At 32.1% G+C, this 13095-nt stretch overlaps 1 protein-coding gene across 11 annotated transcripts in view; it reads left to right on the top strand.

Moving 5' to 3' along the window:
* CBLB (Cbl proto-oncogene B) overlaps positions 1-13095 on the top strand; it is a 237136-nt gene that overhangs the window by 130138 nt on the left and 93903 nt on the right. For all 11 annotated transcript variants that reach the window (XM_074214406.1, XM_074214410.1, XM_074214407.1 and 8 more), the window contains 3 exons: positions 2423-2510; positions 5266-5397; positions 12886-13089. In XM_074214406.1, the coding sequence (XP_074070507.1) occupies positions 2423-2510; positions 5266-5397; positions 12886-13089 (424 nt within the window). The remainder of the gene's footprint in view (positions 1-2422; positions 2511-5265; positions 5398-12885; positions 13090-13095) is intronic.

The following is a 13095-nucleotide window of genomic DNA, read 5'->3' as shown; positions in this document are numbered from 1 at the left end:
GAATATCTAGGTAAAACAAATTCTTATGAGAGGTCAGAGGAATTGGTGGAAATGCTTATTTTGGGTGTTAGAGATACAAAGACAAAATTGAAATCATTCTCGTACATTTTATGGAAGAGATGATATTTATTTCCTTTCAACTTTGAATGAGGTGGGACTGGGTGATGGGGGTGGGGAGTTTATTACATGGAGAGAGAGAGAGAAAAGTTTTCAAGTAGAGTGAATGGAATATGCCAAAAGATGGAAAAATGTCTTTGGGAAGGGTGAATATCTGATGCAAAACAGGTGGTGCATTTTTGACTGGAATGTGTAGTATATAAACATTATTTAATGTAACTTTACACTTGAAACCAGGTTATGGAAAGACTTAGGTGTCAGGCCTCAAGAGTGTTAAATTTGTCCTCTAGGTAGGTGGGACACATTGAAGGTTTTTCAACAAAGACAATCATCTATGTATATATTCTAAGCTCTGAATCAAGAAGACTAATTTGACAATGCCTGAAATATAGTAGGGCTTAAAATGTTTATTTGATGTAACAACATTGATATATAGGATGTAGTAAAGGGTCTAAAAATGAGAGCAGGGCAGAGCAGATTGGAGAAGATGATAAGGGATGCACACTATTACTACTACAGTGTCAGTGGAAACCATAACAAAAGCAGACAAAACAAAACCCGGAAATGAATGGCATGCTTTGTAATTAAATTAAACTTGTCAGTGGAGAAGTGTACCTCCATTCTTTCTTTGCAGAGATGTTAAGACTGAGTGTGAAATGTTGTCTATTCCCTCAATCCAGTTGATAGTTTAGTTTTTCTTAACTGCTTTCCCCTCTCTCCTTTGTAATTTTTTTGTTTATTTGTTTTTACAAAACATGTCTCACTGCAAAGGGGAGGAGGGGAGTGGTATATTTGGAAATGAAGGTGATGTTAAAATAAAAAATAACTTTTTTAAAAAGTACAAAATCAAAACCTGAAATAAAATAGATGCCATTGAGTGGAGAAAGGAGATTGCCATGTTAGAGGGCACACAATTTGTTCTCAGTTACTTTACACTTGTTCCTTTTGATATTTCTTCACTTTTTAAAGATCATTTTCCCATGTTGCCAGTTATTTTGAAAAAAAAATTCCATTTGAAAGGATATTTTCAATTCTATGTAATTGGCTGTGACTTCCAGATTGTGCCTTCTATCTGGTCATCCATAAAACTGTTCATAAGAGTTAGCCCTTCAGGGGATCTTATTTGTAATCTTTTTGTAGAATAGATACATTCATTTCATTCATATTGAAAGTGAAAAAGTTTGTGTGTGTGTGTGCGTGTGTGTGTGTGTGTGTGTGTGTGTGTGTGTGTCTATATCCATGTTCATGTGTCCATCCCCTTTTTGGGTAATTTTCTGAATTTCCAGGAAAATAATTTAACGAGATGGAATGATTTTAGTGGTTCCCCAATGCTTGGGAAATGAAATCCAAGTTTAATTGTTGCTGTGTTCTAAATTTCCCCTCAATCTGGCTTTCTGTCCTTGATAATAATATTCTACATTTAACTTTAAAAACTCTCTCTCTCTCTCTCTCTCTCTCTCTCTCTCTCTCTCTCTCTCTCTCTCTCACACACACACACACACACACACACACACACACACACATTCACATTGACATTCACACACATGATGTAACAAGCTAAAACACGAAGTTTTTCTTTTTTCCCAAGATCTTTTAAAGAACATCTATTTCTTAACCTTTAATCTGGTAGGATTGGTTGTTAGGGAAAAAAAATTAAAGGTAACCAACCTTATTCAGTTGGATATTATTAACTATGTGTTTTTCAAATCTTTGAGTAGAAAATTTATTTTTGCCCGTTTGTTACTCCCATGTGAATACAAATCAGTTATCAGTTTTCTCCATACAGATTGTAATATAGCAAGGCTTCATTAACAATAATCAGAAATACAAAAAAGAAAAATTGATCTCTGGAGTACAAATTTTTAGATATGTAAAGGGAATATATTCTCTTGACAACAAATGTACATTTTTGCTTTATTTCACTTCTTTCAGTTACTAAAAATTCACATTGCTTGAATTATAAGAGCAGGCAACAGTGCTTTATATTCTTTGTATCCATTTTAATGCCTAGCATAATGCTTTATACATAATAAGTACTCAATAACTATTTCTTGAGTGAATGAATAAATGAATGATCATGTGAAAGGACTTTAAATAGAGCAGAATTTGAGAAAAAGAAAATAGAAAACTGTTTTACAAGTGAACCTTGTTTTGCTAGGGATCCAAGGAGAGAGAATTTTTATTAAAGGGACTGTGTAAAAGGAAGAAGTTTTTGAACATTTAGGGACCAATAAATGTAGTTGTAATTAGTCCAACCTTTTTATTGCTGTTACATTAATAATAATTTTTCTGTTTCAAACTTTAGCTATCTATATCCTGATGGACGAAGTTATAATCCTGATCTGACAGGACTGTGTGAACCTACACCACATGATCATATCAAAGTTACACAGGTATATTTGATTTCAAATGTATGTACTTATAATTAGTGATCATATTTAATGGTTTATGTTTTATAGAAAATTAATCTAATTTCAGAAGTAAGCTATCAGTAGTATAACTAAAAGACTGAATTAAATTCAGAGCTATTTTAAGTGGAATTTAAGAATGTATATAGAAAAAATTAGGCAATTTCCTTCAAACTCTCAGGAGCAGTTTTTCTTTTTTTTTTTAGGTTTTTTTTTTTTTTGCAAGGCATATGGGGTTAAGTGGCTTGCCCAAGGCCATACAGTTAGGTAATTATTAAGTGTCTGAGACCGGATTTCAACCCAGGTACTCCTGACTCCAGGGCCCTTGCTTTATCCACTACGCCACCTAGCCACCCCTCAGGAACAGTTTTTCTTCAGTGTTTTTGAACACATTTTTCTATGTATGTGACATAAATCCTAATCTTTTTTTGCCCTTGCCTTATTCTTTCTGTAATGTCCACTATAGAACTTAAAATATAGATGATATAATTTCCGAAGGCCCTGAAGAAATTGTGTGTGGGGGGGAGTTGACTTCTTCCTTATATGTGTCAGATCTTGAAAAAATCAATAGCTATTTTAAAATCTGAATTGTTTTTGAGACAGTAAAATTTGAATTAACTTTTTTAAAGAAAAAGTGCTTTGCCATTTTTTCTGACTTTCAAAACATTTTTTCTGTAATTATAGCCTTAATCTTTTTTCAACAAATAAGCCAATGAGCATTATTTTCTGAAATCAATTTAAAAAAAAAAGTCTATTTAATTCAGTTGATATCTTCTTTTGTTAAATTATTCCTAAGGTCAAAGGGAGTTTTCTTTACTTCATTTTCCCCTTGATTTTATATTTTCTGTCTTGGATATATATTATTGATTTTGTTAAATATTATCACCTTTAGGGGTGGCTAGGTAGCCTAGTGGATAAAGCACTGACCTTGGAATCAGGAGTACCTGGGTTCAAATCCAGTCTCAGACACTTAATAATTAACTAGCTGTGTGGTCTTCGGCAAGCCACTTAACCCCATTTGCCTTGCAAAAACCTAAAAAAGAAAATATTATCACCTTTGAAGCTCTTTAATAATGCATTGATTTTATTACCTGTTATGCTATTCTTTTTCATTTGAGTAATATTCGTCTACAACAATGATTTTCATAGTTTTTAATCTTTTTTTATTTGTTGTATATCTTATCCTCTAAATAAGACTGTAAACCTATTTAGCATAGTGATAGGTACATTGTAGGTGTTTAGTAAATATAAATTAAAGTAAATCAACTAATATCTTGACTCACAATGAATCACTTTAATTTTATCTTTTTTCCTTTTCCATTACTAATGCCTTTTCTGTATTTCTTTTAAATTTGTAATCCGTACCAAATCAGTTCCTCTCAACAACTGAATATTTGAAAACATTGAATTTTTCCATGCCTGAAAGCTTAAAGCCAAAAATGAGGAATGAGTCTAGATAAAGATGCTGTTCTAGCCAACTTTTTTTTATTACTTGATGACATTACATTTTTAGTGAATTTTCTTCTAGTCTGTTGTTGTTGTTATCCTTTCTTTTTGAAGAGGACAAATGACATCTCCTGGGTGATGCCTTGACTGTCACATGAATAGATTTAAATGAGGTAGAGTTGTGCAAAATCATCAGCATTTCCCTTCCTGAGTCATTGAAAGTCCAGTGTTAGGAAAAGATTCAAGATGACTGGCAATGGCCCAGGATTCAGTGGATGACCTTGATGTCTCTGATGCCTAATCAAACTCTTAAGTGCTTCAATAGCACCTACTTCAGCCAGGGGAAGACTCAGTATGCATGGAGTAGACATTCCCTCTAACTTATCAAAAGGTTTGAGGCCTGTCAGCTTGGTTTAGCCCACTGGTCAAGATGGTTTACTGGGATGTCTCCCTAGTACATGTTACAGATTGTTGGAGCCACAGGTGAGAATTGGTTGAAAGTATGATCCCAAAACAGATGAAACACCTTGAAAAGGGCTTGGCAAGCTCTCATACCGAAGGTGGTAGTCCTTCCTGAACCCTCTGGCACATCATAAGGGCAATATAAATGCTAGCTGCTATTATTACTACTACTACTACTACTACTACTACTACTACTACTACTACTACTACTACTATTATTATTATTAATTATTATTATTATCTTTTGAAGTAAAATTGGGGAGAGAGGAAATACTGCTGCAAATTCATTGAGTATTTACTAGTCATCAGTATTGTTACACTGAGTATTGAAAGAGTTTGGAGTACATTTTTCTTTTTAGGTCTTCAAAGAAAAAAGGGAAAAATATTTTTACATTTGGAAGTAGGGCAAAAATAATCTATAATAGCTATAATTTTTCATACTTTGAAAAATGAGTATAACTTGGTGTGGAGGGAATTTGATGTTCATAAGATAAATACTGTATTCACATTTAATTTAAAATAGATTTTTTTTCTTTAGTCAGCATAACTGGTTAAGGAAAATTGATCCTATTAAAAAGGAAAATGGAAAACATTAAATAATCCATAACAGTATATATTTTAAAAATGATAATAAAAGTCTAAATTTTTTAAAACTATTATTTCATTTAATCCAGTTCATCAAATTTATGTGAAACATTTGCAGCATGTTTGAGTAGCAAAGTAATCTTGTTGATATCAAAGTGTGAGATAACTTTTGGTAAATACTGTTTAAGAAAATTGTTTTAGCTGATCATACTAGAAATGTATTACTTTTGACTTTCTCTCATTTCAGGAACAATATGAATTGTATTGTGAAATGGGCTCTACTTTCCAGCTCTGTAAAATTTGTGCAGAAAATGATAAAGATGTGAAGATTGAGCCTTGCGGGCACCTGATGTGTACTTCTTGTCTTACTGCATGGCAGGTATTGTCATGGTTTGACTCAGTCATATTTTTCATTAACTTCAGTTTTATAATCCCTTTTTATAATACCTGTTTTTATTTTGTAATAGCTTCTTAGACCAAAAAATTCTTACATCTGTAAAAAAGAATTCATTTATTTTTAGTCTTCTTACCTTCATATATATGTGTATCATATAAATGTGTGTTTTATATGTATGTGTATATAAATGTATACATATATAAAAAAGTTTACATTTATGTTCCATGTTAGTTTTTCACTTTTGACCTGTTGTGTTTTTCCCCCCTTTTGTGTATGTTTTACTGATAACTTGTGGTTGATGCTGCCTTTCCTAGGGAAAGGAAGGAGATTTTAAAATCTGTCATCACCAAGTCAGGTATCAAGTAAACAGTTGGTACTTGATAAAGAAAGTATACACCTGACTTTAGCAATATTTATAATGCTATTGACTTTTAACTATTTAAGGTGGCTCAGTCTATTCTATATAAAAGAAGGAATAGAGGCACCATTTTCACTGACAATGAAGAAAACACTGAAAATGTCTGGCTATGACTCTTTTTATAGTAGTAACCAGTTTTGTGGAGGATGAGAAAGATAAGATTAAACTCAGATTGTTTTAGCAATTTTCGTAATGAAACCTGAGTTGATATCTCTTCAGTTTTAAAGAATTAGGATTAAATCTATAAGATACTTTGTGACTGCCTTCAAGCAAACCCTTTTCTCAAACACATAAAATAATATCATATTGTTTCTTCATTGTGGGACATTTTCCATGTAATATAGACTCTTAGGTTGGAGAGACATTGAAGATCCAACTTTATCTGCCATTAGGTAGGACCTGCTCTGCTTCTGCTCCTTCCTGAGGTGCTGCACCCATTCTACATCCACCCTCCTGCTTTTAACTTGGGAAGTGATGGCTCCTAATCATTGTGTAGGCAAAATATTTACCTGTATTACCACATGAGTATTTGACTGCCCTCCTACTGTTATACTGACTAATATTTGGAAGTAATAATGAATGAAATAAGAGACTGAAACTTAGAACAGCATGGTGGAATTTCTTTCAAAATCATTCATTACCATATAAATTGGTGTAGTAAACTTTTATTTATTTGCTTGTCTAGAGTCATCTAAATTATGTCTGTGAGTAAAGAGAGAAATTTGATTAATTTATTTTATTTTTCTTCTTTTGGGGAGAATAATACTGGTACTTGGAAATGTGAGACCTAAATAGAATTGTTTAAAAAAAAGCTATAAATTTGTCAGTTGGTGACTTCATTGTTCCTGGTTGTAATGACTGTGACATTTTTTTCTATGTTACCATAACTGATTTATTTCCATTCATTCTACATCTGATACAATTTAGCCATTAATTAATCATTTTTCAAAACTCTGCCTTTTATTATTGCTGTTTCATATGAATACTTAAAGTTGGTAAATTATTTACATTAAATAATGATTCTTTTTCCCTTCACAGTACTGTTCTATATAATGTGTAGAAATTTAAAAAATTTGTAAGCTATCAGTCACTTAAAGCAGATATTTACAGAACACATACAGAAAAAGCTATAGACGGATCAGAACTAGCAAAACAAGAATTAGAATTATTTAGAAATTGTTCAGGGGGGTGGCTAGGTGGTGTAGTAGATAAAGCATTGGCTCTGGAGTCAGGAGCACCTGGGTTCAAATCTAGTCTCATAATTACCTAGCTGTGTGGCCTTGGGCAAGCCACTTAACCCCATTTGCCTTGCAAAAAAACCTAAAAAAAAAGAATTCAGAATAGAAATATGAATTTTTTGTTCATTGACTATTACAATATTTATTATGATAAATATTTCAATATACTCATTTTTTTTATTAAGAATTGTAGCCAGTCATGACTGTTGACTTTTTCCAAGTTGTTTATATAGTAAAGGCTGTGTAGGCTTAAAATTGCTATATTAAGTAAGTGAAGGCAAAAAAAAAAGAGTAAGATTGGAGTTCAGTGGTGGGGGAGAAGAAAATAAATTAGTTTTACAAAAAGAATTTATAATTAGACTTAGCATCTAGGACTTGATGGTAACTTAGTTATCATTTAGATCAACTCTAATTTTAGAGATGAGGAAAGTGAGTCCCAGAGCATTTCAATGACTTGATCAGGTGGCCAACCTGAGGTGCATAAACCCATGTCCACTGATTAGAAGTCCATTTTTTCCCCCTCTGTACAGCACTGACCTTTTTGTTCTTTTGGCTCAGTCACTTAATTAATATCCACTTTTCTCTAAAATTATACTGGATTTTTCTTTTTTTTATTGCCTTGAGAAGGGTCTACAAATTAAATCTACACATTTTCTCAAGGACTTGGTGTGTCTTTGAACCTGTTGGAAAACTGCCATTGCAGACTTTGGGATAATCATCTGTTTTCTGTCCCTCCCCCACCCCTTCATTATGGTGAATATAAGAAATTGGGTTATTTTCCTCAACTCTTTTTTTTTATACTTAACTCACAATTGAGTCATTACTAAGCAATACAAAAACTAAGACCAAACCTGTGCTATTTAAGAGTCTCAACTTTCAGAGATTCCATTACAATATTAAGAGATAACATTTTAAATGGTCTGTGTCTCTTGAGATACTTTATCCTTTTCCAATATCAGAATATCTAAGTAATTTTTAATTGTAAGAGTACTTAAAATTATATTCTAATTCCAGGCCATTTCTTTTTCTAATGAGTTTCTTCATTGTGGTTTTTATGTTCTATAGTACTTAGACTTTCCAGATATGTTGGCACTGGATTTAGAATATTTTTTCCCATTCTAAAAATTCCTGATGTCAGGATTTGTTTATAGAAGTGTATGATTTAGCTGAATGACCAGGACATACTAATGTCTCCTGAATTTTAGTGGTAGATTGCCACATTTTCTTTTTCTAACACCTTGAGTGAAACTTCAAACTTCCTGTTATAATTAAAAATAAACCTTGGTAAAAGTCCTGCATGTTTGGCCAAGAAACTAGTAAATCAATCACAATCCAGTAGAAAATGGATGAACAAGAATGGAAAACATTATGTTTCCTACCAAAATATATTTATTAGCAAATCACTCTTCAAATGACAGATGCATACTAAGTTTTCCTCCCATTAGGTGCTATACTTTCAGCTTAATCAAACTTCATTGCAGATTTAACTTTTGTATAATTAATGAGAAAATGAAGAAACATACTGTAGCAATGTCAGTTTTACAGGCTGCAAGTGGTTAGTGTTTAATTGCTGTCATAATGGCTCATTAGTCATGCCTCAGGAGAGGTTTCCTATACTTTTTTTTTTCTCCTACTGAAACATCTGTGTTATTTAATAAATGGAATAAGCAGGCCCGAATCTGCACAGAATACTAAGTGAAGTGTCAGATAATTTACCTCCCTAGAGACACTATTTGATACAGTTTCATTTTGGGAGCTTCATTTTGATTGAACTTTTGGCAGGAGTAGCAGTAAAATTTGCTTCCATTTCCTTAGCTGAATCAAATATTAACTAAGAGGCATTTTTTTTCAATGATAATTTTTATCTGCTTTTCTATAGTGTCATGCTCATTATGGAGCAGTTAAGGCCCATATCAGTATAGAACATGGAATAAGAATTAGTGCTTCAGGATTTTCAGGAGAATGATTTACAGATTCTTTACTTTGGAAGATACCTTAAAATTTCTTCACACAAACATGATTTAACTCTTTTTGAAAGATATTTGCTTCCAAATGTTGAACATATTATTCTTGAAAACTTTAATTCAATTTTGAAAACAAAAAAACTCAAGAAATTTCAGTTTTGATTATTGTTGTCTGTTTCTAAAATATTTTATGAAAAAAAAATGTTGCCCTGATTTTTAATGTCTTCAGTAAGAAATTTTGTTTCTATAGCTAATCTTTCTATAGCTAGATAGAGTCCTATCTAGATAAATATAAATGAGACATGGGAGTGAAAAAAGAGAGTGAAAGAAAGAAGGAAGGTAGAAAAGAGATCGAGTGTATGTTGCGTAGGGACTAGGATGTATCATGGAGACCTTGTTCTGGTCAGGATAATTGTAATTCTCCCCTATCAGAACCTAGATTTTCCAGGGTTGGGGGGATATGATGATAGTGACCAGAACTAACCTTTTGAAGAAAGTTGTATGATAGGGTAGAAAGATGCTGGAATTTGAGCCAGATAATTTGAGCTCAAAAAAGAGGAAGGAAAGGAAGACAAAAAAGGGGAAAAATTGTGGGAAGAGTGGGGTATAGAAATGGACTGTTTTTTTTTTTTTTTTAGAACACAACATTTCTACCATGAGATAAATGTTTCTGTAACCTCATAAATGATACTTTTAAGAGTGCCTTACTACAGACAAGAAAAGGTGAAGGGGGGCAGCTAGGTGGCGCACTGGATAAATCACTGGTCCTGGAGTCAGGAGTACCTGGGTTCAAATCTGGTCTCAAACACTTAATAATTACCTAGCTGTGTGGCCTTGGGCAAGCCACTTAACCCCGTTTGCCTTGCAAAAAAAACCTCCCTAAAATAAAAAAGTTATAAAGTTTGTGACAATGTAAAGATTAACAGACTGCCACTTGTGGGGGTGGGGTGGGGGGAGGAAAGCAAGACTAGGGGAAATATTATAAAAATTCAAAATAAATAAAATCTAAAAAAAAGATATAAAGTTTATGAACTATAAATCAAAGAATAAAAATTAAAAATATAAGAAAGATCATTATGTAAAGACTAAAGACATCCTTTTTTAAAAAAGAAATTGCAGAAAAGAATACTAGAAAATAAGTAATAGAAGGAGTAGTTTTGAAGAGAAAGGGGAGAAGGATTGGATAACAATAAAAGAAAAAAAACAGTAAGTTATATTCAACACCAAGACTGGGAGAAAGGGAGGTGGGAGTGGAGAGAATTTGTGGAAATAGTTAGATTCAAGTAGTTTAAACAAAACTAATGAGAGATGAGAGGATAAAAGGGGAATGGTGGCCAAAAAAAATTAGAAAGCATTTTTTAAGGACTAGCAAACACAAAGGAAGGAATACATAAACTTATCTCTCAAAACTTTAAATATAAATGTATTAAACAGCCCAGCAAAAAAAGTCTCAGATTAGATAAATAAAATCCCAAGATTTGATGCTTGAAAGAAATATATATTCAAAAAAATGGATAGAATAAAAATTAAAGAATGAAACAAAATTGATTGTGCACCTGGTGAATTTAATGGAAGATAAGTTTTCTTTTTTTGTCTTCTATCATACAAAGGAAGAATAAAATGCACAATATAAACACAGAAACAAAATGACATTATACTTAATAAACAACAAACTAATATCAATATTAAACATATCCAGCATATTCAATATAATTTAAATTCATAAAGGAAAAAAAAATTAACCAAGTTGAAAAATGTAGTTAGCCAAGAAAATCATTGTAGGATACTTATACATTTTTCTCTTAGAGCTGGACAAATCTAAGAGAATGAGAAACAAAAAGAATATAAAATTTAAAAAAATTGCTAGCTGCATGATTCCTTTTAAATGACACCAGTTATACATACATATGCATACATATACACATTTATACATAACATCTATAGTGTAAATTTCTTAGTACCACATAACACATCGACAGAAATTGATCAAATTTATAAAGGCATAAAGAAATTTCAAATAAATATAAATACCCAAAATGCTAAGCAATCCTTTATGAACCATAACAGTAAAAAGTATCAATAGTGATCATGTCAGGAACCATAAACAAAAGACAGAAACTTAAGTGGAGGCTTAATAATAAAACTCTAAATAGTTTAAAAGATGGCTAGTTTGTTTCATGGTCATCAGAAGTTCTAAAGTGATACAAGTTTTGCAACAAAATATAAGATTGTAGAAATGAACTATTAAAGGGTAAAGGATTTTCTGCCTTTCTGTCTCATTAGATGTGTAAATTGATTTTGAATTTAATATAGGCTATTAGTATCATTTAAAACAACAAAAGCAACAATAATTTTTAGAGCCACGCATTGGACCCATTCTTTGTACATATGTGTTCAATCAGTCTTTCAACAGAATCTAATGCTTATTGTCTCAATTGAGAGTCTATTAAATTATAACTTACTGAACTTCACAATAATATAAGCAGTTTCCAGAGAAAACTTTCTGAGGTAGATAATTCCCATTAGCTTAAATACAATTATAAAGATATTTCTGTATATAGTAAAGTCATTATCATTGTGATTGGCTTGTAGTGACAGTGCTTTCTACTGTAGAATAGATAAACTATACAGTAAATGCTTCCTACCTGTAGAACAACTGAACTTTACAACAAATATCTGTGATATTATGTCCTTATATTTCTTAGTATGTGAGTAGAAATGAGCTGAGTTGAGTGAGACACTGTGACGTAGCAGAAATTCTTTTTAAGCATTGCACGTGATCTTGAATTTATCTTGCCCTTGTTTGCAGTAAACTAAAGAGAAAGCAATTTCTTAACTCCTAAATGGAGCATGTTCGAGTTCTATTGAGTAATTGGGCTATTGCTAAAAAAGAAGAAAAAAAGGCTATATCAAATGAAGTCCCAGGATAAATATGGAAATTATCTTTAAACCAGTTTGCCTTTTCTTTAATGTGATACAATGTCTGTAGACCTTAGTGTTTACTATCTGTATTATGAACATAGTTATTGTTGTCTTCATAGAGAAGGCATGATTAAAAAAAACACATTGCTTTCTATCTCTGTATTTGATTCAGTAGTGAGAGGCTGCTTGCATTCCTTTTTCTGCCATGGAGTAGGATGATTAAAGTTTGTCATCTGTTTCAAGGCTGCAACCTTTTTAGTATCTTGAGACTTTTTCCATTCTTTTGCCCATTGTGAACTTCATTAAGTCTTTGAAGATGAATTTAATAGGCTTGATGCAAAATAACAGGTAATTCATAGAAAAATCAGCCCTTCCTCGGAAATATTTCAGTATGTTTGAATAGAATTTATTTAAAGGTAAGATTTGAAGAGAGGCTACTGTCATCCTGTGTAGCATTACTTCCCAGTTGAGTGGTGTCAAGACAACAGGCATTAAATTCTGGAACTATGATTTTGCCATGTTTTGTGTATTGGAATCTGATTTCTTTGTTCTGCCAATATTTCCTTGGAAATCAAGATATAAACCTAGTTCTTAGAAGTTGATAAATTTAGATATGACTTGTTCTAGGAAGTTTCCTTATCAAGTGTTAAAATTCTCGATCATTATTATTACTTTAGTTAAGTTCAATGTAAAGTTCCCATGTCTTTTCATTTAATTTCTCTAGTAACTCTCCATAGGAATATGTTTTAGTTCCTTGGAAACATTACAAACAAACTGAAAGGTTGGAAAACTCAGATTTTTTTGTTTGATTAAAAAAAACAAAAGCCTTTAAGACACTCTTTTTTATCACACCTTTATGATGGAAGAACTTTATCATAATTGTGCCATGCAAAGGACCAGTGATTCATTTATTTTATTATATTTTTAGGAATCAGATGGTCAAGGCTGCCCTTTCTGCAGATGTGAAATAAAAGGAACTGAACCTATCATTGTGGATCCTTTTGATCCAAGAGATGAGAGCTCCAGGTGCTGTAGCATCATTGATACCTTCAGTATGCCTATATTGGATTTGGATGATGATGATGACCGAGAAGAATCTTTAATGATGAATCGTTTGGCTTCAGTTCGAAAGGTAAAA

This window comes from Macrotis lagotis, chromosome 1 (assembly GCF_037893015.1).
Source record: "Macrotis lagotis isolate mMagLag1 chromosome 1, bilby.v1.9.chrom.fasta, whole genome shotgun sequence".
In the NCBI taxonomy this organism is placed as follows: Eukaryota; Metazoa; Chordata; class Mammalia; order Peramelemorphia; family Peramelidae; genus Macrotis; species Macrotis lagotis.
Note: the sequence above shows the minus strand (reverse complement) of the source record. Positions and strands in the feature narration are given on the sequence as shown.